The following is a 27,866-nucleotide window of genomic DNA, read 5'->3' as shown; positions in this document are numbered from 1 at the left end:
TCGAGCCAGACGAGCGACGATGTCGAGTGCGGCTCCGCGACCGATCCTTGGACCTCCTCCTGAACCGGGATCGAGAGGGGCACGGAGCCGAGTGGCGAAGCTCGAGAAGCTTGCGGGACCGCTCCCGCCTAGCTTTCGAGGTCAGGGCCATGCAATCGGAGCACAACTCCGCGTCGTGGTCGAGGCCCAAGCAGTACAGGCACCGGCAGTGATGATCGGTCACCGACATCAGTCGGTGACAGTTGTCGCAGTCCTTGAAACCAGGCATCCTACCGGCACCAGAGTTGAGAAGTGACCAAAAAGAGTTGAAAAAGTTAGTCAAAAATTGGCTAAAGGGGTAGCTCTCCCGGATCGGCGCTTACTGGTGCGGAAAAAAGAAGAACTGACGTCAGCAAGCGAGGGCGGCGTCTAAGTACTCCGACGACGTCATTCCGGCACACAACGCCAACGACAGACGCGGAGCCGCAGACGACGCCTAGCGACGCGCAAGGGGTATTGCTACAAAAATCTTCCGGATCCAGTCTGACGCCTGGGGATATTTTAAGGTGAGGAATCTAACTAACGTGTTTCTTTCAGATTCTTTAAGCTTAAAGTGGCTCACAATGCATACTTCTGCATTTTATCCCGAAAGGCAATGGACATAGTTATAAATATAAACTACCTTCTTACAGGATCTAAACCATTCAAATGTAAGGTAGATACTTTAACCTTTCTAAAATAATCTAGATTAATACACTATACATCAAAGCTTAAAATTAGCAAATTTCATTCCCAAAAACTATGCGTTTCATACAAACCACTATCATATGGCACCAATCCTTAATTATGGAATTTTGGTTTCTAAAATATCCACTTAGTATATAAAGGCATACGTCTAAAATTGCCTCCTCAAATTGATTCAACAGTGAATTGAGAAACTTCTATCCACAATCTTGAAGAGATTTTCACTCCCACCTCTTTGTTGTTTTTAATCAAAAAATGTAGTCCGCTGTCTCTCATGATTATCATGCTTGAGCTTCCCATACCGGCAACAGATCCCCTTAAAAGCCTCCACAAAGTGTTTGAACTATAACTTCAGAGTAAGCCCCAGTAATCAATAAAAGGTACTTTAAAAGGATTTAACCTGCTGGAAAGAAACCCACTACAAAGTCTACAACAACCACCCTGAACCTGCTGCTATGTTTCCAAAATCTCTCTTGGAAAAAATCTTTTACCAGATTGAATCCTACTGACAGATTTTGTATGGAGAGGGATCTGGACAATTTGGAAGCGGATTCAATGTTGTCTTAACAAAAATAAACATGTTTGTCAGCAAGGTTATGAATATTCTAAAGAATACAATAATGTAGCGAAGAATCCAGGAAAGTGTAACCAACTTGTGGATTTATGAAACAACCCTACTAATTGGTGTAAATTATGTAAAATACAATGTCTTTAAAAGACACGTGCTTCCCAATACCAGCATTTATCAAGAAAATCAAAATGTTACGGGTACACTATTTTGTTCTATATCCGTTATAAGTAACACTGTTTAACAAGTCTAAAATCAACAGGATTGATTTACTTTATTATTTTTTTATTTTATAAGTTTTATATAGAGCTAGCTAGACCCGTGGGTATCAGAGCGCTTTACAACATGAAAGAATAGAGTAGTGAAAAGCATGGTATAAGGATAAATGAGGAGATATGCATAGCAAACATTTAGAGACAATACATTAGAGGGGTTAGTCAAGGAGGTAGCTTAGGTAAGTGAAACCATCAGAAGATCACCAATTCTTGATGGTCTAGGTAGTAAGGAGAGTCAACTGGGTTTTCAGAGTCTGGTTCAGTTGGCTTGGTCTGTAAAGTATTTGTCAAGGAGATGGAGTTTCAGGTCCCTTTTGAAGCAGTAGAAGGAGGGGTTGCATCTGAATTCAATAGGGAGTGTGCTCCACAACCCATTTCGGAGGGATAAGAAGTGAGTTAGAGCTTATCAAAGTTATAGCTCTTCCTGCTTTCACAAAGATATTTCAATGAACATTAGTCACTTTGGTGCACGTCCTCAAAATGTACCATAATCACAGCACTTTCAAAGTCTGAGGCTGCTATCCAGGGTAGTAATTTCTCCTTCATATAGTTCATTACATTATGGTTTTACAGATCGGTCACTTAATGGAGACCCTTCCGGAATCCGTTGGTAAGAGATTTCTCCTCTTCCCTTTGTCTTTGCTTCTACAGTGAGAAGTTAAACTTCTTTACTGTGGATCTGTAGGCAGGCTCATCTTATGCAGTTCTCATGCACAATTTACACAGTCACACCACTGTCTTCACGCTTCAGCTGAACCTAGAGTTCACGCAATGCAGAGACGCTTAATACAAAGTTTTTTTTCCTGAAAAATGTAGCAACCATGGGTACTCTTTCTTTCCTCTGCTCTTTAACTTGACCCCTGAATTGTTGCATATTTTAAAACAATCTAATACTACTACTTCTGGAGCTAAAAATCTGTATCAATGTATATTATTCACCAACAACGTATTACTAATGCTATCTGGGCAAAGTAATATATTTCAGTACTACAAAACTTAGTTAATTTGGGATAAATAAAATTATAACTAAACAAAATGAACCCTAATGGCAATATCAAATATGGTAAATAAGTTTATGGTAGATTGTTTATACAATTGGAAACAAAGCAAATAACAGATCGTAATACCATTGGTGCAAGAGTTACCACTGAAAATATTAAGGAGCTTCTAAAAACTTGAACTCTGATTTTAATCACCGGCACAAACTATCAAGACCTGTAGTTAAGACTAAAGATGAGCATTCTACCAAGAATCCCTTAAATGTTCCAAACTGTATATCCACGTTTACACCTAGAAATTTGAAGACATAGATATTTGGCACGAATATATTTAGATAAACCTTTAGTTTAGAAGAATACCATTGTGCTTTCATGTTCTTTGAAATGTGTGACTTTTTGAAATTTTAAGCTTTAAACACTCAGAAATAGGTAGGAATTGAAACTCAAGCTATTAACGGTCTTCCACCTAAAATATTCAGAACTGGTGTTAACTACGTTTACACATACTGCATTCAGACCATGTGAGCTATACCAGAACGTTTAGAAATTGTACGCAAAATCTAAGGATTAATCACTTCAAGGTATGCAAGAATACTATCTAATGCAATCCTTAGAATTTCAAAATGAACACATTTTTAGGTAAAACTGAACCGAACATGATGGTCTCAATTCAGAATGCACTGCAAAAAGAGGGAGAATCCTCCAAATCCTGGAGATGAATGCTCTCTACGATCTTCCACAATGAGAACTACCAAACTACCCATATATATGCTAATTCCTGAAAAATATAGGAAACTACTACCAACATAAACAAGCAATTGCAACGCAATAGGTCTCGCATTTACGCAAGTTTGAGCTATTGGCATTGTAAATGACTGTCTTTTATATAGGTTTTAGTTTTTAAAACATAAAGGGCATTGTCATTTACAATGCCAATAGCTTCAACTCGCGTAAATGCAAGACCTAATGCATTGCAAATGCTTGATTTCTGTTTTTGTTGCACGCTTCTCATTGGCAGGGGAGCTGGGGAGGAGCTGGGGAGGAGCTGGGGAGGTGGGGAGGAGCTGGGGAGGTGGGGGGGTGCTGGGCTGTAAATCCGCACTCGCTGGCCAGCATCGTGCAGAACAAAAGCGTATGTTGAAGCACAGCGTTCATCTCGGCTTCTTAAATCTAAAGCGGCGCTCTTTATAAATGAAGACCCATGCGTGAAGTGAAAGCAGCGCTGTTCATAAATACATAAAACAGCATTAGATATGCTGCATTTGTCCGAGGAACGAAAAATCTAAAAAGTGCACTGCGGCGTCCATGAAGCGGCCGCTGTGCTGGTACACGAGCAGAGGCAAAGCAAAAAATAGTACTTACAAGACTAAATAACACGTACCGTGTAATAGCCGACGTAAAAGGGCCAGTCGCTATGGGAGGTTACAAATGGGGGATGACCTGTTCTCTGCCCCTTCAGCTCCTTATTGTAGTTTAGGTTACAAATGAAGACAAGGCGGTACTAAGGAGGGCCTGACAAGCCTATTTACGACTCAGAAGCCAGCATTTACAAAGGACAATGACACAAGCCAATGACAATAATGGGTGGAGAGTGGGTGGGTCTTCTAGTCCATACTCTACTACAAGTCTCGCAGAGCAGCGCATGTGCGCGGACTCTAGGCTCATGCTAAAAAAGGGACTCAAAGCCAACAAGCACTGGTATTCAACACAAAGGGCCTTATTATGAGTTTGGCAGTCCTCCTGGAGCACCAACACCGCTGCGCTGGCAGGAAAACCGCCATGCCTGCAGTGTGCCCGACCGCCATTTCAGAGTTGAATCCAGGGTGGGCTGAGTTGCGGCGGCCTCACAGAGGTGGCTGAGTTAGGCTCATACGAGAGCCATAACAGCAGACCGCCCGTGACACCACCTGTAGCACGTTCCTGCACGGTGTGGCATGCACCATGTCATGCATGCCAGACTGTGCAAGACATGGGTGCAATTCCATGGAAGCACAACATGTGCCCCCAACAGCGCTCCACACCGGCATGCACCCCCATGCTCAGAAGCAGCAGGGAGCTCCGTTAAGGTCCCCTTAGTTGAATGTTGGCCACCCTTTTCATGGCGGGCTCACCACCATGAAATGGGAGGTGAAAACGCAACTCTAAATATGCTCAGCGGTATCGCAATGGCACCGCCAGCATTTTCCTGTCCCTTATCGCTGCGCCACCGCCACAGGATGCGAAAACCCAGCAGAGGTATATTTGAGCAAACACCATGCTGACAAATCACTAAGCCTGGAAGGAGTTTGCGGAGTTCTGCTACGAAGAACTCCGCGAAGTGCAAAAAAAACCTCCGCCTCGCGGAGCTCCGCAAGTGGCGGCGTGTGTTGGATAAATGCTGTTCACAGTGATTTTTAGTGGCAGGTGCTTGTCTGCACTGTGCAATCAGCGCAAACAGCACCATGCACAGTGCAAGCGGGCGCTGCTTCCTTTCTGCAGCTTGAGTAGATTTTTACTCGAGCAGCAGCTTTCTCAACGCGACAGTTTCTCAACACAAGCAGTTGTGAGCATACGCGACCACCTGCATTGCGAAATCTCACCAAGAGATTGATTTTCCACACTTGCCAACTTGACATTGACTAACGCGAGCGAGGAAAAAAAAACCTGCTCCGCAGTTTTTCGGAACTCCGTGTAACGCAGAGTCCGGAAATATCACTGCCCAGGCTTATAAATCACTGCTGAATATGGCAAATCTAGCTCAGATGGAAAAACAATCATACAACATAAGACATTTTAAAAGAACTCTGTTCAATCTCATATGGAAAGAATGTTTGGAGCAACATCACCCCTAAAATCTACTGACTAAACTCAACCTTATTTATCCCCAAATATTTTAACACCTCATGTTATATACTGCAGACTAATTGCCGTGGGAATGTAACCAGGGTATAGGTAAAGATTAATTCATACATGTCACAGCAAGGATACATGGCTTGTGCTATGGTTAATGGAGTAAAAACTGGTTCAGTTCACCATAGTTTATTAACCACACTGAGATAAGCCTTTTTCTTTCAGTTTTAAGTATGGAGCTATATATATATATATACACGAATGAAGATAAAAGCTAAACGTGAAAGTTCTGTTCTACCAATTTCAAAGTGACTTGAGAACATGTTCCCATTTGATCTGAGGCCTTATGTAAAAACTCTCCCTGAGCTGGGCTATGCTGGATCACAGACTACTTTAAGATTGCAGTAGGAGGACCAACCTTTATTATAGGACAAGGATAAGCACAAGGCACAAACATAAACCTTTTAAAGTAATTGCTTTCTTTAATCCTTAACTTTGAAGATCACACCTACAGGTGGCACAAGGCCACCTTTAAGTCAAGTAATTTTGTATGTTTGCATAGGCACTTCTTAAACCCTTGCACTTGAACAAGAAGACAAAATTGGGACAGAAAGGACACACAGGATTGCATCAACGCATGACCTTTTTATTTTAGCTCTTGATTCATTCACTTCATGAGAACCACAGCCAAGCTCCACATAAAATTCAAATTGCACAAAAAGAATACAATTATGGACAGGTTAAGGGATTAGGAAAACCATAAACAGCCAGAATTCAAAAGAATATAGGACTCTGATGTACAAGTAAGAAGGCATGTTTCTATTAAACTGACTGGGGACTAGTTTCTCTGCTAGGTAGGCAGCACCAAATGAATGGCGTCAACTGTTGTGTTAACCCCACTATTTACAATTTACTTCATGTCATCATGCTCCTTTCTGTTGTGTTTTGACAGTGCTGTTTGCAGTGTACAGAAACTTTAAAAAGTATGTTCAGGTGTAAAGAATGTTCGGCGTAAGCGCATTTAAAAAAAAATAAACTGTTAAGGACGGCGAGAGTCATTTGGTTTTAATATGACAAATCATTTATGAGCAAAATGATAAATATTTCACAAAATTGCTTTATTTTTTGTATTACCAACACTTTATATTAATGTTTGTTGTCACAGTATGATAATGCAAAACTACGTTACAAATAGTATTTTAGTAGAAAAAATATATATATATATATTGAGGGACAGGGCTATCAACTGGACTATAAACTAATCAAACATTTTAGTAATCAATTTTCTTAATAACCATCTAATTCTTGGTCAATATAATATATGAAATGCACCTTTCTTCAATCTATGAGGAAGCACAATTCCTTTAACTGTACTTTAATGGTAAACATCGACAACCCAAACACTGGTACGCCATCTTGGGTGTCTTTAAAAATCTCAGAGCATCTTTGATCATACTTGCTTCAAATGATTCCAGTAAGACTAATGCAGCTTGGGTATAAGAGGACACCATACCAAAATATACTAACCTTAGGTTACCATGTAGAGGAATATACTTTCATTTACAAAGCAAGGTTCTACCAGTTTCCATGCAATTAAAAAAAAAATCTGTCACTATGATCTGGAATTAGTTAGAATAAAATATACATCCCATACGTACAGGTTAAAAAACAAAAAAAGAATGTATTGTTGTTTTCCCATAAACTAGCTCATCAGATGCTAAGTAATAGATTCAATACAAGGAACTTGATGAACGTATCATGTTTCAGCTGTATCTGACATACTTGCCTCGATATGTTCCTTACAGTACTCCAAGCCAATGTCACTTAATATTTTTTTCACAGTTTTCCTGGCTTTCCTTAAACTGCCAAGGTTGTTGACAGGAAGTTGGAACATAATTTAAACCTAAAAAACACAAGGAGACAACACTTAAAGATTCGGTTGTAGTAATTACACTAAACGTTGTTACAATTTCTTTTGATACAACATGAAAAAGATACACTAGGCAAATTGAATATCCTATACAGTACAAATAATTACCATCACCACCACAACCAATGAGAAGATTAATTACCAACAGAAAAAGGTTTTCGGGTGACAATAATAACAGATTCTAATTAATAATCCTTTAGTCATTAAAAAACATTTGTATTTTGCATGCGTTAGGTAATATAATTTGATACATATGTAAATTATTATAAATATGAACAGATTCTATGGCTTTTAAAGGCATACTCAGTCTCACTACAAACAATAAGCACAAGGCTCAACAGTGTTACCAGGCAAGCAGAAAAAAAAGAAAAAACTTACAAAACATATATTGGAATGATTTACGAATCTTATTCTGGCAAACTGTATCGTCCAAAAGCATTAAATATGTATGCCACAGAAATTCAAAGCATGACAGAGACATATGCTGGTGGTTGAAAGACTATTCTAAAACCAGTACTCTGCACTTGATATTTTGTGAAACCAATAAACCTGCAAATTCTGAAACGCACTTTTTACGAGGCAATCTAAAGACATACTTTAATAGAAGTCTAGTTAAAACAAGCATTTGCAATGCAATAGGTCTCGCATTTACGAGAGTTTGAACTATTGGCATTGTAAATGACAATGGTAAAAGTTTAAACTCTCGCAAATGCGAGACCTATTGCATTGCAATTTTTTTTAAAGCGTTCCATGCGGCGCATTCATGTTAATGTCGGCCGTGCCCCTTACTTTAGACGAGCCGCGTGTAAAGAAAAGGGGCTCGGCCGCCATTAAAGTGAAAACGCAGTATGGGGCGCTTTTACAAAAAAAAAAGCATTGGTTTGTTAGTGGTTTCACTTTAATACCGGCTGCATAACTTTCTTTAGATGCGGCTCATCTAATGAAAGGGGCACGGCTGACATTATAGTGAAAGTGCTGTATGGGGTGCTTGTAAACAAAAAAACAGAAGAAAAAAAAACATGCAGCCGCAGTCAGACCGCAAACAACAAACTAAAGGCATAGCCTCCACTGCATCAGCATGGTGTGCCGTGCTATGAAGAAGAAAAATCGTTGGGGGAAGAGCATGTCCTGCCTACATAGCATTTAACTAAATAGTGCTCAGAGGCTGTAATTAAAGCCTACTGAGTAACAACATATGTAACAGGGAGGGTCCTGATGGGAAGTTACAAAATGAGACTAGGCGGTACCAAGGAGGGTTTACTGAGCCTATTGACCAATGAAAAGCCCCAGTTTCCAAAGAAAAATGACACAAGCCAATGAAAAATATGGGTAGAACTTCAAGTACATATTTGAAAGCAGCATGCCTCGCAAAGCAACGCATGCGCTGCCCTGGCTCGACCTAAATAACTGTGGTAAAGGTGGAGACCTAATGTGGTTGGTAAATAAAGAATGGAAAATCAATGGCTAAACTAGATGGGGCCATATGCACCCCACATCGGCTATCACATTCCTATGAAGCACAGTAAAAGATTCCAATCACATTATAGTAGCCATCCCAGCCAACTCATCAATCAAATACCAAACAGTAATTTCTGGCAATTTGATCTAGGTCGCATGTTATGTGAGGTAATTTCGAGTGACTGTTATAGTCAAATTAAATGTCATGTTGCGTCACTTCCAGCACTGTCGGAATTAGCATGTTTAAAATCTTTCCATTTTTGGACATAGAATGTTGGCAAGCATGCTGTAGGTCTGTGACAGCCCATGTGTGCCTGTTTAAAACATGGCATGTGTGTGTATCTGGATGTGTGTGCCCTTTGTCTGGCTTCTCTATGACTGTCTGTGTGCGACTGCTTTGACCTCGTGTTGCTGCTCTGTGATTACCTGTTTCTGCCACAACACTGCCTGGTATCCTGTGAATGTATGACGCTGTTGAACTGAGACTGCTCTTACACTGCTTGTTTGTGCAGCTTGTGAGTGATAGTTTCATGACTTTCAGTGGTGTGTACAACAGGCCTCTGGGCAGTCTAGTCTGGTTGCTTGTGCAGTCAAAATATTTGGAACTACCCTGTGACTGCTTGTGAGGTGTGTACTATCCAGATTGTGCTTCGGCCCGTGACAGCCTGCGATATGTGCAGCTGGGAAGATGTGTGTTTGTCTGTCAGTCCCTCTTCAATATCTGTGTGCTGAAGCCTCTAACCAATGACCTCTGTTCCCCCCTATGCCGTGTCCACCTTGACCTTCCTCTATTTCTTACCCCGGCATACTCCAGTTTTGTTTTCCTCACACACAAAGCGTTACTTTTGCATAGCTGCCAAGGTTTCAGATTGCTATGGGTGACATTTTCATAATGTCAGTGCAATTATGAGTGACATTTCAAGGACTATGAATGACACTTTCTATAGAGCAAAATCAAGTAATGAAGGTGAGGGGAATGTATATATATCAGAATTTACACCCATTCGAGCAACGTAAAAACTCTTAGGAGATCTTAAAACACCTGCAAAGCTCCAGAAATGGAAGGGAACTAACCTAGTGCCCTTTTAACCTGATCGGACAGTGGCCACAGAAACTCTGCATCAGGCAAGGCTAAGGAGAGTGAGGCTAAGGCGTTCTCTTACGAGAGAATCCAAACTTATTGCAGACGCTGACGGACTAAAAGATAAATGTTTAACGTTTGACACAGGCAACAAAAGGGGTGTGCAGTTTCATTTTTTTAAATTAATCCACCATACATTGCGGGAGAAGGCGTACTTCTTTATCAGTTTTTACAGATGAGGACGAATGTCCCATTTATCCTAAACACAAAAGCCTGGAATATTAAAGTCACAAAAAGTAATGGTGTTAATGTGTAAAGTGTCTAAGACAGTGGCCATTCAGAAAGGAAATTCACCATTTGTAAGATTAAACAGAAGTCATAAGCACAAAAAGATATATATATATAGATATAGATATATATATATATATATATATATATATATATATATATATATTTGTACTGTAGCACATAACAGGTAAGAGTCATTAGCCAGACCGTCAATCACAGAGAGAGAATAGTAGAGAGCTGCATTCAAGAGACTGAGTTCAGGTACCTGAAGGTCTGTAGTCTAATACTGGGCTACAGCTGTTGCCTAGGCAATAAAATATAGTGTGCACTATTTTAAATAGTTTCTTGCATATGTATTCAACCTGAATTACTTTTCAAACTATGTTGCTCAAGGACACTAATGCATGTTATTTTTAGTGCTACAATACTTCAGGATTGTGAATGTAAAAGCTAATTAAATATAATACAGATCTTGCTTAAATTAATTTAGGAAATAGTCACTCTACAGGACCTCTACTCGTGAAAAACCACAAACCTTTCCCTCGCAAAGCTCGAGGTTAGCAACATCATAGTATGTACGTCACAATATCAATGAAAAAGTTATCTTATCATCATGGGTCAAATGCCTGCTGACGAGACTCTGGGCAGTTTTAGGCAACAGGTTGGTTGCTGGTCTCGCTGGTCTCCCATATGTTTTTAACTCTTAACCAATTCTGGCCTTCCGCTTTTCGCACTCCATAACGCAAGGCAGCAACCATGGTCTGCGTGGCTGGTTGTAGACAGGCTCAGGCCTTGTTGAGTCACCGCAGGCCGTAGCAATTCAAGTTTGCCGCCCGGCCCAAGCCTGCCTCCAGTGACAGACCTCCAGGCCGCTCAGGCAGTCCTGACTCCTGCGAGACAGAGTTCTCTTAGCTTCCAATTGCGGTAATATAGAGAATAAAGCGGGGAGGGCAGGTATTCACAGCTGATAGCAACCCCACGAGTCTCCCAAACAGCGAGACCCTTCCCTACGGCTGTTGGTGGCGGGAAGTGTTGAACTCATCCCCTGGAGGAGCTGGAAAGGCCCTTGCCGATGTGGCGAGTCTGGCTTAGAGGCCTAGTCCATACTTGCACTGTGCTTGTGCCTGGGATTTACGGTGCTGGGAGCCTAACTGGCAAGAGTTGCACGGCCGCTGTCCTGTAATCATCGTTTGCCAGAGTGATTGCCTGGGGTGCAGGCTGCCTCGCCACCCCATGCAGCCTGCGGACCTGCTGCAATCAGGGCCCAGAGCGGCCATAACTCTGAGGACTGCACGGGCGGCGGACCACATTGGAGACCCGGCGGCGCTTTCCTAGCTGCATCTGCAGTGAGAAGCCAGTCTGCCACACCAAAGCCACAAGGGGGGAAGCAAGGCCATCGGAGGCATACACTGAAACTAGCTTACCGCAGTGAGCTGCCGGGTGCCCGGTGGGAGATCTGCAACGCTGCCTCATGCTGCATAATAATACCAGTGATTTCGGCGTGGGCTGACAGCCAGGCCCGGTGCGATCACGGAAGCAAGAGTTCTATAGCGGCAGAGACAGAAGGCAGGCAGTGGCTCGGGCTGGTGCGTGCTGCAGTAGCACCACGCAGCGCTGAGAGTGCTGCGGCCAGCACCATGGTAATCACAGCTGATAGCAGGCAGTGGCCTGGGCCAGAGCAAGCTGCAGCAGGCAGCGCTCAGAGCGCTGCAGCCGGCGCCATGATAATTGTTTGCAGCACTTCTACGCAGCACTGCCTCAAACTAGCCAGCCGCCCTATAGCTCGTTAAACAAGCGCCGTTCATCAAGCTTTGAAACGAGTTCCCACCCAACCGTAACTGCAGTTATTCCTCCCTCCTGAACTACTAACCGCAGTCCCAAGGAAGGGGGGCTGTACTTATGCCGGGATTTATATAACTTGAGGTACCCTCGTCACTAACCTTGCTCCGAATCAACTGACCCTTTAAGAGGGAGCACGGCCCGATCACACCCTGCAGCATAGTTCACTCGAGACGTGTCCGTTTCACCAGCCCCAAGCAGAACTGCAAAACAAGCGCGAGGCCACGTTTCAACACTTCCTCCAGCCTCGCGCCTGACGGAAAGCCCTAGACAGCTGTGCAGTGAAAGCGATCGCTATTGCAAAAAATAAATAAATATAAAAAAAACCAGGCCTGCGAGTGGTGCGCATGCACCACAGCGAAACATGTGGTTTCCATTATCGCGCCAGTGTCTGGGCACGATAATTGAAACCACATGGCCTTTTGTGCGCGTTATAGACACCAATAGGCAATGGGCGGAGCAATGCGCCCGCCTTTGGCCTATTGCGTGCTCTCTTAGTAAAAAAACACGCACGCAAAGGCCAATAGCGTGCCAGAAAAGGAAAAGCACACGCACAAGCGTGTGCAATTTCTAGCTACATTTTCAAACCCCCTACAAGAGGTCTCTCGCTGCACGAGCAGTGCTATACACTGCAACGCTAGGCGCGAGATTGAAAAACCACACACACATCTCTTCAAACAAAGAAAAGTGAAATCTCTGCTTCAGAAAGCAAGTGTACAGGCAACGAGTTTAAAAAAAAAGGTCAATATTGATGTATGCTCTAAAAAAAAAAATCCCAAGTAACAAGGGAAATTAATATTTAGAGGGGGGGGTGAGCTTTCTACAGGAAGACTTCCACTAGCCATTGCAACCCAAGTGAATCGAAAAAGCAAGAGGAACAATGTCACACATAGCTCCTAGAAGACAGGATCCATGCCAGATGTTAAGGATATCCACCAACAATGTAACATTTTCGCAATGCTTGTAAGAAATGGCTATAACGGTAAAAGAAAACTGCTGCAGTGTGCTACACACAACATCTACACGAAAAATACCGTAATGCTTGGCAACTAAACACTCTTCCGAGATGCAAAATAGTTCCTCATCAATTGCAATGCAAGCACTTCATAGAAGATCGAATGGTTACCTGCAATTCTCACTTGGATTTGGCCATCCCTGTACAACTAACAAGTCATCACGGTTGGGCTAGCGCTTAATGCTCCCAAGCAAATTGTAGCCTATCATGGAAAATATTGGGGGGCGGGTGGGGGGGGTTTGACAGCATGCCTTCAAAATTTACGGGGACCAGGGAGCAGTTCAGCCTAGAAATCATTTATTCTTATGGTAAAGAAGTTCTGTCGTTCACCCAGAAAAACAGTTACAATGAATGATACCTAGTGACCATCATCACATTATCAAAGTTTCCTGCTTTCGCCATTTCAATCCCTTTGAGCAATAAAAACTCCTGCGCAATCATACACACCAATAACATAAAATACATTACTGTAGGAAGCCAGGAGGACAAGAAGACTGTCTCTTGGCCAAAACTACAAATGGCAACATCACAGCATTTGCACACTGAGATGTCCTATTCCGGAGTGATTCAGAAATTAAATTTAAAAAAAAAGGTTTTACAAGTGCTATCTTTAAGAAGGTAAAAGGTATTACAGGGGCACAGTTGTCAATTAGCGTAGGGGCGGGGATGAGCAGCAACACTAAAAACTGCACCCAGAGTAGTTTATCACAAGTCAGGGGTGTGGAATTTTAGAACATATCTACTTGTCCAATGGACGAAATGCGCCAAAAAGTACAGATTTCGGTAAAAAATAAATAAATAATATATTAAAAACAATCTTTTGATGCGAAGGAGTGAATTAGCAAATTATGGTTGAGTTTTTTCCTCAGATTATGCCAAGCCTTAGATTAGGGTATTAGTTTGATTCGAGCAAGGCTGTGATTATGCCACCTTGCAGATTATACAAGACTCCAAGTGAATAACGGATTCTTTTTAAATGTTCGGAGTTTGTGGATGCAGAGGCTCAGTTTTGGAATGGATCCGTTTAGGTCAGCTTTATGGCCTTATCATGGCTACGACTGCAATAACTTCCATTAAGTCATAGTTTAGATTTCGGAAGAGTACCGGATATATAATCTATCCAATTATATCATTGCTCAGTTTCTTACTTTACTTTCTCAGTACGCATCTGGTGAACTGCTAACAAATTTACTATTAAGCATTCACAAAACGTTACTGTAAATGAATTAGACTGTGGACATTTAACATCTAGATAAGCTCGGCAAGGTCTTTCTAGAGAGAAAATAGGAAAAGTCAAAATCATTAAACTATTTACAAAGGTTGGTTTGGCTTACAAGAGAAACTGTTGGTTTTGCACTCCAAAATGAATGTATTCACATTAGGGCTTGTGTAAGCAAATCTACTCACAGGCTGGAAGAAAGTGGGAAGTGGCAATTGCAAGGTTGAATTACCAACAACCGCAAACATTTAATGATGGTCACCAACTCCTCTGAAACCTGTTCCCATTCTGGAAAAAGTTAGCAATTTACTCTTGTTAAGGGCACCAAAGCGTTGTTGGGGAAGGAGTTTGGTCCATTTGAAGGCACGCAGGAGCATGTTGAAGACAAGTGTGCACCTACAAAGTAATGCAGCAGCTGTAGAATAGTGGATTCTATCTTTTAAACCATACTCCACAGCAGCCACGGTATGATATGGCTAAAAAACAGTTGCAAAGCCAACAGGTCTGATAGGTGTGACTTTTTGGATTTGTAATATGCGATAAATTGGGCCGTGAAACATTCAACATACAAAGTAATTTCACATTATAACAATATCGTCAGCCCAAATTATACTGAAAGGGAGACTGCCTCATTGCAACCTTAAATTTAACACGTTCCTTGCACAACAGCTACACATTTCGTTAGAGGCAGTTCATAAAGTCAACACCACCTGGGATTCTGTAGGTCTCAATTGGCTACTCTTGTGGATGTGATCTACAGTTCAGTTTTTCAACACCTTCATTAAAATATGTGCATCAATAGCCAAAACTGGCCTCTGCTCCAGTGTCTAAATGAGACATGAACAGCCCAAAAAAAAAAAATTTGAATAAACTGTTCCAGAGGTCAGCGACAAGCCCATGGTACATTTACTATTAAATGTTCTATAGATTACTGGAAACATGCTATCACCTACAACACTGGCTGGTGAGGAGCTTGTGTTCAAAATGATACGGATGTCAAATAAAACACCCTCCCTTACTTAGTGCAGAGGATATGTTCTTGCCATATGTAATGCACCCACTTGTCAGAAAAGGTTAGTCTGAGCCTGAATATCCTTAATGAATAGTTATATAGTTCACCTGATCTTGTCCGCAACGTCTAGTCTTTCAGGGAGCTGTTAAACTGTGCGGACTGATAATCTGGACTAATCTGTAGTACTCCAAGTTATCTAGGGTGGCTCATTTCCTTGTTTTCTTTGGATAAGGTAACTATAAATGGAGGCCAATCATTGTCAATTGTTTGGGATCGCTGTTCTAAATGCTGTGCAATATGCTCAATAGCAAGAAAGTTCAACATTATGTTGAGCCACTCGCCATGACTGGGAGGCGACTGGGTATTCCACTTAGAAAGTATTGTCTGAATTGCCGCTGTGTGAGCTATGGCAAGTTGTTAGCCACTGAGGGACTTGTAAGTCATCTGTCCTGGGTGGGGCGAGCCTAGAAAGATCACATTCGGGTCTCGGTTTATGGGAGTCTCAAAGGCTGTTTCTAGATCCAAGTGTGAGGTGTTGCATAACTTTTTTTATTTGGGCAATGCCATATGAGGTGTGTCAGTGTGCCTCATTCCTGCCAACACCTGCCGTCGTTCTGTTTGTTCCAGTCCGCCAGGCTCGGTGGTGTCCTTTACCAGTAATGTAATAACTTGTACTGCTTTACCAGATATGCGGTTCTATCTCATGTTTTATCCCACTCCCTTTCCTTGATAGTCTCTCAGTTTGCCCACACACCTTTTCTCTGCCGATATTTTAGGGGTGCGTTAGTCCTGGTAAAGAAATTTATAGATGGAGATTTTGTTTATGAGTGAGGGTGCTCGTGAGCCATTTCTTAAACGTTTTCATTGTTCTAGATGCCCCCTATTACATACCAGGTTGAGGATCCAGGGTCTCACTTGGAAATAAGCAAACTGTTCACTCTCTGGAGATGGTATTGCCTAAGGTCTTTGAATGGTTGCATTTACCAATTATTAAAGAGGGCACCATGAAGCATTTGCAGTATCTCAATTTCGTATAAGCTAAAGCCTCCACACATTGGAGCAATCTGGGAAGAGGTGGTGGTAAGCCCTTGCTTCACTGCCACCCCCAGCCCTTGCTCTTAATGTGGCTATTGTAATCTTAGGTACTGAGGCGATCCAAGTTACTCCACTGTTTGTCGGTTTCCATTTTTTCTCATTCTATTAAGTTTTGTAGTAAAGCAAATATGTGGTGGTTGCGAATATGTGGAATCCTTAGTCCCCAATAATGTGGGGACACGTACTATTGTTTGGCTGCAATTCTTGGTTGTTTTTCAGCCCATATAGGAGTTTATTACCGAAATTGTGCTGTGTATTCTTTTGGAACTTTTACTGGAAGGGTTTGGAACAAATGATTCTTAAAAGGATATGTATACTGACAACGGCTATTCTGCCCAGCCATAAAAAGTATTGGAGATTTTTTCTACCCAAATGGCTTTGACCTTCAAAAGGGAGTGAAGTGGTTTTAGTGTACCACTTGAGCGAAGGAAGCAGGTAGCTTCTTTCATCCCTATACAGGTGACCTGTGTGGCTAGATGAGTTGGTAGAACTCCCTAAATGTTTTGTTTGATTCGGTAGAGGACGTACAAGAGGTGTGCTCCCAAGATTGGTTTTAAACCCCACTATTGGTCTAAAAAATTCCAGCTCTACTGGCAATCGCAATAATGACAGGGATGGACTTCAAAGAAACATCAAATCATCAGAACATTGCCAGTTTATATTCCTTTTTGCCAATTAGGCCTCCCTTGTTTTCTGTATTATTTCTAATGACAACGGCTAAGAGTTCAAATGGCAATGCAAACCTAAAAGGATTAAGACATCCGTGTCAAGTTCCCCGTTCATTGGTAAACAGCACTGAGGTTAAGCAGTTAACGCAAATGTGCACACTGGTAGCTTTGCATTCAGCTAGGACCAGTTATTTAAAATTAAAAAAAATAAAAACACACAGACGCCCTAAACAACATTGTCGGTAAGACCCTGCTTCACCCACGTTCCTTTTTCAGTGTCAAGGGAAAGGAGGTGGTGTCTCCTTGATATTTTCAATGATCATGGAGCACTTTCTAGGTGTTGTCCCCACTTTCTGGTAAGATTGACCAGCACGTTTAACTTCCAGAAACTCCTGCTGAAGATGGACGGCAAGGATGCGGGTGAATAACTGAACATCTACATTCAACAGCCCCTTCCCAACCCCTCTCCACCCTGCGTCCCTTCCTAACATCCCCCATCCCATCCTTCTCACGCGCTCAACCCCACCTGCTATATTCTGAGCAGTGTGCCTACCCCATGTGTACTGTATTATAATTGGTTTCGTTTTTCTCTCACAAATTAGCCTATAGTACTCAATATTCTCTTTTAGTCCACCATGTATGAATGCTGCATTTGAAACAACTTTTCTGTATTCCTTTAACACCATCATACTAATGTTAAGTGCTCTGATACCCCTGGGTGGAGCCAGCGCTATATAAAACTTCTTAAATAACAGCGAGATTGGTCTATGTGATGCACACATTGACCAGTCTTTGACCAGCCTATGACTGACTTGGGAATCACAACAATTGCCACCACTTTCATGGATTTCATCACTTCCTCAATGCGCCAAACTTGTTAAATATTATGCTCAGAATGAGTGCAAACGAGGCACAACCAATTTGTAAAAAGTTCCTGGGAACCCATATGGCCCTACAGCCTTATATACTTTTCAACCTGTGAATGGCAGTGATTACCTCTGCTGTCTCCAAGGGTTCTTCTAAATTGTCTCTCGACTTCTGACACAGGGTACAACTAATGTTTCTGGAGATAGTCACCTATTTCCTTCTACTCTGTGGCCTCTTTATGTAGGTAGCAGAGTAGAATGACGTAAATGTTTCGCTAATTTCAATATCAATCATTAATAGGTTGCCCTTGTCAGTCATTACACCTTGTACTACTGAGGATGTAGGTTTAACTTACAATTGGGCTGCCAAAAGCTTGCCAGTCTTTAGCGCGCAACAGTGCATACACCTCATCTGATTTCATCTAGCACTTGTACCTGGGCTCGCAGTACTAACCTCCATATTTAGTTGGAACCTGTAGCTTTGTGCTGGTTTTCAAGCTCCGACAGCAGTGTTCCGGAGTTTTTTCTCTCTGGCTTTAATGTTGCAGATAATGCCACGAGGGGCTACCTAGTGACCGTTTTAGTGCATCCCATAATGTCACACTGGAAATCTCTAGGGTATTGTTGATTGTCAAATACTCCCCAAATGTTCTCTATTTTTTTTTTGGGACAATTGGATCCCTGTGGAGAAATGTGTTTACTTTCCAAATATGGCATCTAAAGCCCCTGCTTGTGACAAAATTTTGCATATGAATAGTTGTAAGGTCAGAGACAGCTATGTTGCCTATATCTACTTTCTCGGATTCTGAAGTGCAGAGACAAAGAAAGGACTACCCACTACAATGTATAAGCCCTACATTGTACATCTATACAGACTAAACAGAATGTATAGTCTGCAGTATTCAGATGGGAGTGACGCCCAAATGTCTGTGAGACCCACCTACCCCAGCCAGGTGGTGATATCGGTGGAGGTAGCTCATTCCCCAACAAGAGCAGATGGTTTACTTTACGGTCCACCCTGGAGTTCATGACTATACTCAGGTCCCCTCCAAATAGTATTTCTTCTTCTGCGTGAGTATATAACTCTTGAGATACATTTTTAAAAGGCTTCTTGTCTGTAGTTAGGCACATAAAGAGATGCAACAGTGAATTTCTGTCACCACCGTCATCGTAAGTATCATTGCCAGTGATCTGCTTCTTCACCTCAGTGAAATGGCAGTATAAGACCTTAGAAGTTACTATTTCAAAGTTACTTCTTCTAGCAATCTAATTTGATATTCTGTAAGTTTCATGTAAATCAGAATCCGAATAGGTGGCCACCGGAATGGGTGAACCAGTGGTACGTCACTTTAACAGATCGTAGATATTCCAGGACAGGTCCAAATTCCCTCCATTTCCAAAGTGTCCCGTCTGCTAAATCATTAAAGTGCATACCTTTGTTACCTTTCAATTCTACTGGATTCCAGTCACTTTATTTCCTCTATCGATATGGACCTTCTGGTCGGCCTCAGGCATGATGTAGCAGTTACTGCACATATTCTTTGGTATCTGCTCACACTATCCCCTTCATTATGCCTAGCATACAGACATTAAAGAGCTGTGATCTATTTTCCATATCTTTCTACTTTAGAGCCAGTTTGTCGTACAAATATCAGACCAATATGGTGTAGTTCTTTAGCCTGATAATGGACTGTGCCTTCTAGATCAACAGGCATGTCTCTGCATTTCTTGTAGATATTCTTTCAGAGCACTTCTGACCAATGACACATGCCACGTAATACTTTCCAGAATAGGTGCAGAAACTCTTGTGATATCACAGGTGCCATGTCACGGCTATCATCCCTGTCTGGGTAGTGTACCTTCTGTGACTGGGATCGGTCTCCATAAACATCCCAGTTACCTTATTGTAGTGAGAATTTTTTTCACTGAATCATCTGATTTGGATCTTTCGAAGACATTCCTTTTAAACTGGCTGCAGATGCACCCTTGGTGGCTTGTGGACTCCTGGTTCCAGCTGCTGTGGTGTGTACGGTTATGTGGTATGTCGCAACCCCTTCTCTGTAACTGACTGCAGGCAAGATGACTAGGTACGTTAGTTATGCTAGGGAGCAGTTGGATGGTGACCAGTAAAGATTTAGTTAATAAAATTAGACGCTTGCACTACTATTGGTAAGACAATCTAGTCCCTTCTAGTGCCATATTATGTGTGCTGAGGAAATCGGGATAGGCAGTCGCAACACCTTAGAACCTCTGCACTATGGGAAAGATTGAGAATGAAGCAAGGACAACCAAGTTATGTATCTTTCTCCACAGCATTTGATTACGGCTTATTTACTTCCAGGGCCCATTATTTATTGTAAGCGGTTAAATCAAGTGGCCCCCCGCCATAGACCCTGGGCAACTCATCTCCCTTTTGACAGTTCTCTGGTTCCCACCTTCTCTTACAGGCTGGGTGTGAGAGGCCCTGATGGGGTTTAAGCCAATTCATTACTAGTCCAGCTTTTTCTCTTTCCAGAGGTGCCGACCAACATAATTCACTCGCTGTGCCACAAACGCAGAGGTCTCCTCATCAGGCTGTACTAAATTCTTCTGTAAGGTTGGCTCAAAATGGTGGGTGGTCGTCTCTCCCACACCAAGCCTCCCTTTTTAGTCACACTTCACAGGAGATAAACAGCAGACTGAATGGCCACAATATTCGCACATTCTCCCTACTCGGACAGCATAGGCCTCCACTGGGCTCCAGGTGCTACTTCAGTCCGTCTCACTTGCTTCAAAATGGCAGCCGGACGCCTCTGGTCAACCGCTCACGCCCATAGTACATTTACTTAAAAGCCTTGGATAAACATATTAGTCAGTTTATCCACAAATGGAATTAGTTACATAAATGTCGATGCTAAATTGCACCCACATACAATCTTATAAAACTTTAAAAAAGATTCTAGAGGGTTGAGATGCAGAAGAAAAACCTCTATGAACGGATTGGAAGCACTTTAAAAGAAAGTATTGTAAAAGTGTTTGAATCTTTGACAAAAAAACGATATGCACACAGACCTAATGGGGTGCAGAGCAAGGCATTTCACAGTGATTTAAATAAGGACGGCAGACTGCTATTGCAAGTAGAATACTACACAGTACGATCATCTTGGAACAGTGGTAAGAGTACAATTCATTGGAAGAGGCCCCCACAAAATCTACTAAAATTACATATTACTACTCTTTATAATCTAAAGCATTATTACTATTGGATTTGTTTGAGAGTTGGGAAGAATATCACATAATGCCTATAAATCACACCAGATTTTTTTTATAACGCAATGTCTACAGTGCATCAATGCCAAACGTCTTTACAGAGATGAAAGCCAAATTAAACATATGGCGACTGGTTTCTACAGATATGGATTACACGACTACCCTTGGCTTTAGTAAATGAAATCATAAAGCTTCTGCGTATGGACATGGCTGGATGTTAATGGAACCGGCATAGGTAATTATTTAAATTAATATGCATAGCCTTAAGCAATGGATTCTATTCGGCCACACTTTATTTAAACTTTTCAAATATGAAAGAAATGATCTGCTAAAAGTTAAGATAAAAAAAAACGATATTTGAATGATGCAGTCCTGTTTGATTAAAATTTTAAAAAGGAATCAATACAGGCAAAGGCAATACGAGTCCTATTTGATTAAAGTGAGGTAGTGGTGGTCAATAATTGGGAATTTACCGCACAATCAAATAATTGATCAAAGAATTGTAAGTTTAAATGTGGTTAATTTTGTGTGAGTCAGTAAACATCAACTTGCAATTTGGCCGAGGTGCTATTGGGGCTCAATTCCCCTACTACCAAAGGTGCTACGATCACATTAGAACCATGTGTGCGTGCGTATATATCTCTCTCTCTCTCTATTCAGCACTATCCTTACTAAGTGTAATAATCCAAAATGTACTAGACACATTTAATCATCATAAGTTTTATTGTCAAACACAGTTTTTTCGGTTTCAAACAATATTTCAGAGAAGGAAAGGATATCGTATTACAAAGTACAAAAAGTCCGAAGATTTAGTGTTCAACTTGTTGGTTTATTCTTTTTGGTGCTCCCAGCAAGGAATTTACAAACACGTGTTTCGTCGTGTTGCACGTAAATAGTCGAGACGGTCCTGAAGTAAGGAATCACGCATCGGTGTTTTAAATAGTATCAAAAAACTTTAAGAATATCTAAAGAGATTTTGTGCTAATTGGAGACTTGTCCACAATTGAGTGTGTTCTCCAAGAAATAAATCCCCAGATGATGTTGCCTCAGTCAGGGCAATATAATCCTTTATGAAATATGTAAAAAATGATTTGTATATGCCACCCCCCCCCCCCCCGACGGGTTGGGGGGTTCAAAGCAGGAAACCACAGTAAGAAGTGTAAAGCTTGGTTTATGTGCATGTGATGGTAAATAAGAAACGTATGTGAATCATAATAAGTCTATAGGAGATCCAACACTTTTATGCTGGAAACATGTTTTCATAGATAAATGAAGAGGTTGGTTAGCTGCTTAAGGAGCTATAGTCTGGGCTGCAAAGAAGAAACTTTATAATGAAGCTGCCTTTGAAACAATGAAAATGTGTTAAGCGGAGGTTATCCCCACAACTCCTTTCATAGAAATTTTCTCCGAGCTTGGTTCTCTGCAGACACAATGTAAGATAGAATGTAGATAAGTACTAATCACAGATTAAGAAAACCGATCGTGGGAGGGAATTGGCTTTTATGGCAGTGTCAGACGAAGATAACAATATGAAGTAGACTTGCAGTGGTCATCAAATATCCCCAATTAATTCCTGGAAAAAATATTCTATTTAAAGTTTCAGGCACTACCACTGTATTAGTAAAACAGAGATAGACCTCACAAGCAAAAATAGTAATTTAAATCGCACTAGCGGTAACAAAATTAAAACCATTATTTTGAAAAATATAAAAAACACTGTTGAAATGGTGTAATATTTGAAACTGTAATATTTGAAACTGGTTAGATGCCCAAAACTAGGACTGAAGTCCATAATGCTGGGCCACTGTGTGGATGATCAAAGTCTTGTTTGGGTTCCAACAACTCATTTCCATGAACCACGTGGTCTAGCTACATAATCAGACTTTTTTTTTTTTTTTTTAGAGGCCTCCATGATTACAATGTACAGTGTTTTAAAGAGGGGGTGGTCTCACTTTGACAGGCATCCAAATACAGGTTTGTAACTTAATTCACTCGAGAGGTGAATACTCAGGTTGCAAAGCTTTTGGACTGGCATTTGAGACTGTCTGTTAGTATCGGGCTCTGAAAAATAAGGAGGTGAAGTGTCCACTAAATCCATGAGCAATATTTCACTCTTCTGACTGTTAAAGCAAATCCAGTTATGGTTGATTCAACTTTGTACTTCATTCAAGCAATTGGCAATCTAGCGGTGAGCTCCTGAACCACTAAATTTCAAGAGGATCTGTGTTCTGCCAGCGTACTTATGATAAGATATGATGAATGTCCAAAATGTGTAAGTGTAGCTCCATGTGTATACTAAACTGCCAAGAGAATACCAGGCATCTTGGGAGACCCAACTTGTTTTACCACCATTTACAATGACTTTGCTAGGATGAGGATACTCACAGTTTTGAAACCAGGTCTATATAACACTAGTTGACCAAAATGATCCTTCCAAACAACAAATTTATGGAGTTCCCTATTGTGCTTCTGCTGAGAATTATTCCCACCATTAGACTGTAGAGTGAGTAGCGGGTACATGCCCCTCAACTATAAAAAACAAAAAACAAAAAAAAAAAAACACTTTAGATATACTATATTGCACCATTCAGCAATTCGTGTGCTTTTAAGGACACCTTGAGAACCTTCAGATTCAACTTTGCAGCCAACCCCTAACTTTCCATTAAGTCCAAAGTAAGAATTGAATACTGTCCGACACCTCTGGTTCGGTTCTACTACATTACTTGCGCTTTTGAGAATGCTACAAGCCTGACAAAGAGCAAATGGTGTATCTCAAAAAACAGGCAAATTTCATTTTCTTACAAAGGTGGGCTTTGTTAAGCTAGATCATAATTTTTTGCAGTTTCTGACTTTTACAAAAGGACAACGAGCCCAGTCTTGTTATAATGATTTTTTACACAATCATGGCTACAACCTACAAATCTCAACTCTACTGAAGATGGTAGGAAACATACTTTTGTCAGATGTTCATTAAAACGCACATGTAGATCTCCAAGCATTTAAACAGAAATAGGGTTAGGGCCTTGATTTCAGGGTGTGCCCACCTAACCACTCACAAACCTAATGCCTCATATGCCTACACACACAACATATTCTCAGTCCTCTGGCCCCAAGATAGTGCAGTTAGTTGCACTTCTGTTCCCCTTCGAGCTGACAATTGCTTATTTTGCACAGAATCTAACAGTACCAGTTATTTTTTTTTAGGAAATACGATTTGCTTTTAGCAGAAATTTTAATTATTTGAACTGTTTGAATTTGTTGTGTGGAGGCAGGGCGGGAATAGAACCCTGAGTGGGCGACATCTGATGCGAAAACTAGAACCGCCATTTTAGTGGAGTTAACGGTCTAGTTGTCAAACCTGGGCAATATAAAACAGGACGCTGGGCAAATGCGGCTGGCCCCGAGATAGTGCAGCCAGTTACACTTCTGTTCGCCTTCAAGCTGACAATTGCTTAATTTGCACAGAATCTAACAGTAACAGTTATTTTTGAGGAAATACGATTTGCTTTTAGCGGAAATTTCAATTATTTGCACTGTTTGAATTTGTGGTGTGGAGGGTGGGCGGGAATCGATCCCTGAGTGGGCGACATCCGTTGCGAAAACTAAAACTGCATTTTTTAGTGGAGTGTATGCCCAGACGTCGGTCCCTTGTTCACTCTGCCACTGGATTCAAGATAGCTTGGCTGATGAGGGTTATGAACCAGAAACCGGTCCCAGGAGGCTTGTTTCCGGTCCAGGGAAGACATGGCTTGGCAGTTCAGGCTGGACTGTTTCCATGAGGCACAGGGTCAGACTGATTTGCATATGGCCATGTCTGAACTGGGGTGGTGGAGTTATGTTATGTTATAAGGAACTTGTAAAAGCGCAGGGACACCAGGGGGTTTCATGGCGCTAGACTTGAGTAGTGTAGACAGCGAGAGGGCCTAAGCATAAGCTTGCGTAAATAACCAAGTTTTGAGAGCTTTTCTGAAACCTAACAGATTGTCACAGCTCCTGATTGCTAGGGGTATGGTGTTCCAAAGTTTAGGGGCGAGATAGGAGAACCTACGGCCACCTTGCCGTTTGAGCTTGAAACGGGGGAGGGTTAGAAGATGGAGATGGGCAGAACGCAAGTTGCGACGAGGTGTATGTTTAGAAATCATGTCGTTGATGAATTTGGGACTCCTGCAGTATAGTGCTTTGAATATCAGACAGCCAGTCTTGAATGCTATGCGTTGGGCTATAGGGAGCCAGTGAAGTTCAGATAGCCAAGGTCTGGCAGAATGCCAGTTAGGTTGTTTAAAAATTAATCTAGCGGCCTGGTTCTGCACCAGTTGGAGACGGTGAAGTAGGAACAGGGGCAGGCCGAAATAAATGGAATTGGAGAAGTCGAGACGTGAGAGGACCAAGGCGATGACCACTTGTGTAAGTGCTGAGTGAGATAGTAGATGGGCGAACTTGCGAATTTTACGCAGTTGAAAGAAACACGAGGAGACCACTGCACCAACCTGTCCTTTAAGAGACAGGTCAGAGTCAATGGTCACCCCCAAGCTCTTCACGGCGGATGAGGGGTTGGGGGGGGGGGGGCTCCTAATTCGGTAGGCCAATAATGATGGCCCCATAGAGTCTCACTCGTCCAAGGCAGAACCAGTTCAGTCTTGCCTGGGTTAAGTTTGAGATGGTTGAGATCCATCCAGCGCTGGATATGAAGCATGGTGGCTTGGAATTCGGCCACTGAATCAACGGAGTCCAGGGTGAACACTAGCTGAAGATAATCAGCATAGTTGAAGGTAGTTACCTTTCTGTCTTTTAGTGAGTGAATCAATGGTTTAAGATATAGGTTGAAAAGAAGTGGAGATAGGGACGAGCCCTGTGGCACCCCACAGGTGGTGGGAAGTTTGGGGGCCGTGAAAGGACCAAGGCGAACTGCCTGTGTCCTGTCTTCGAGAAATGACTTTATCCAGTTGAAAGCGGAGCCCTGTATGCCGGCCTGTGTGACACGATCCAACAAGATTTTATGGTCGACCGTGTCAAAAGCGGCCGACAGATCCAGTAGCACCAGGGTCTGAGGGATGTTCTTATCTGAATTAGCTCTAAGGGTGTCCAGTGCTGCAAGAATCACTGATTCCGTGGAATGGGCAGGAAGAAAACCGGCTTGGCGGGGCTCTAGATATTCTGTTTGTTCAATGAAACAGGAGAGGTTGCCTGTAACATGGGTTTCTAAGATTTTGGCCAGAAAAGGGAGGAGAGAAATAGGGCGATAGTTTGATAGATGCAAAGGATCAGACCCTGGTTTTTTCAGCAGGGGAACCACTATGGCGTTCTTAAAGGCTGTGGGGACCGAGCCTTGCGCTAAAGACTGATTAAGGAAGGGAAGCACATGCTGAGAGAGGTTAGCAAGGGCAAGCCTCATAACTTGGGGGGGACAGCAGTCGTTTGGGGACCCAGATTTAACACGGGTCATTAGGTCAGAGAATAACTGAGGGCAGATGGATGGGAAATGAGATAGGATAGCAGAGTTAGTAGGCCCGCTGGACAGAGGTTCTGTATAAGAACTAGTAGATATGCTGGCTTTAAAGGTGGAGATTTTGTCCTGGAAATAGTAATTCAGGGAATTACATAGCTCTTGAGTCAGAGCCTGATTGGGAAGTGTTCTCTCAGAGGTGCAAAGGTCATTTACAATCGTGAAAATTTCTTTCGACTTATTCTGAGCGTTAAGAATTCTGGCTGAGAAATAGGCTGCCTTTGTCTCCAGTATTACTTTTTTATACTCTTTACGAGCCTGTACAAACAGCAATTTATCTTCAGTGGAGTATCTGGACCTCCATTTCCTCTCTTTTTGGCGGAGCATCAGTTTTAGTTTTTTTAGCTCTGCCGAAAACCATTTGTGAGCGTCCGCGTGACGGGCGCGGGAGAATTTGGTGAGGGGAGCATGAATATTGGAGGCCGACAATGACCAATTAGATATGTTTTTTTCCATGATGTTGACATCGGGGTTGAAAGTCGGGGCTGTGCTGGACAATGTGTTAACGAAGTCAGATTCGTTAAGTGTCCTCCATTTTCTAGTCACCCCTCCTGTAGTTGTGGGGGCTTTGGGCCCGGCGTTTATGGAAGCCGTAAATTTCAGCAAGTGATGGTCGGACCAGATGCAAGGTGAGATTGAGGGCACTGATATAATGATGTTGGAAGACCAGATTTGGTCCAGGACATGCCCCTTTTCATGAGTAGGAGCTAGTACATGTTGGATCAGGTTTAAGTTTGAGAGCAGCTTAGAGAGTTCTATTGCGTGGCGATCGCCCCGGGCATCCTGAAACCAATAATTAAGGTCTCCTATGAGTAAGACATTAGGGTAATTGGTAGCGAGGTTAGCCATTTGTTCGCTAAGTAATATGGGAACGGTGGGCATTGCCTGGGGGGGGGTGGTAGATGAGCACAAAGACAATAGAGCCATTGTTGGTGTCAAGTTTGAGAACAATGTTCTCGACTTCTGGCAGAGTGACAAACTCAAGGTTTTTATTAATGATAGCAGCAACCCCACCACCACCCTTGCCTGAGGACCGGTTGGCGTGCAAGATATAATAGTCAGCAGGGAGTGCTGCCAAGATGTCAGGGGCCGAGTGAGTTAAAGAAGGATGATGGATTAAACCCAGATCAGTTGACTGGGGGTGAGTGTTTGATTTGCTCAAACGCTCCGTCCATCATCCCCTTTGGTATCATTTTAGTGGAGTCAGCGGTCTAGTCGTCAAACCTGGGCAATATAAAATGGGTCGCTGT

General features: G+C 42.2%; 1 protein-coding gene across 1 annotated transcript in view; it reads right to left on the bottom strand.

Annotated features, from left to right (window-relative positions):
• ADNP (activity dependent neuroprotector homeobox) overlaps positions 1 to 27,866 on the bottom strand; it is a 198,655-nt gene that overhangs the window by 114,256 nt on the left and 56,533 nt on the right. The window contains exon 2 of the mRNA XM_085619145.1: positions 7,180 to 7,296. Coding sequence (XP_085475271.1) covers positions 7,180 to 7,287 — 108 coding nt within the window. The 5' untranslated portion in view covers positions 7,288 to 7,296. The remainder of the gene's footprint in view (positions 1 to 7,179; positions 7,297 to 27,866) is intronic.

The sequence above is a fragment of the Triturus cristatus genome, chromosome 7 (genome assembly GCF_964204655.1).
Source record: "Triturus cristatus chromosome 7, aTriCri1.1, whole genome shotgun sequence".
In the NCBI taxonomy this organism is placed as follows: domain Eukaryota; kingdom Metazoa; phylum Chordata; class Amphibia; order Caudata; family Salamandridae; genus Triturus; species Triturus cristatus.
This window is presented reverse-complemented; position numbering and strand designations above follow the sequence as displayed.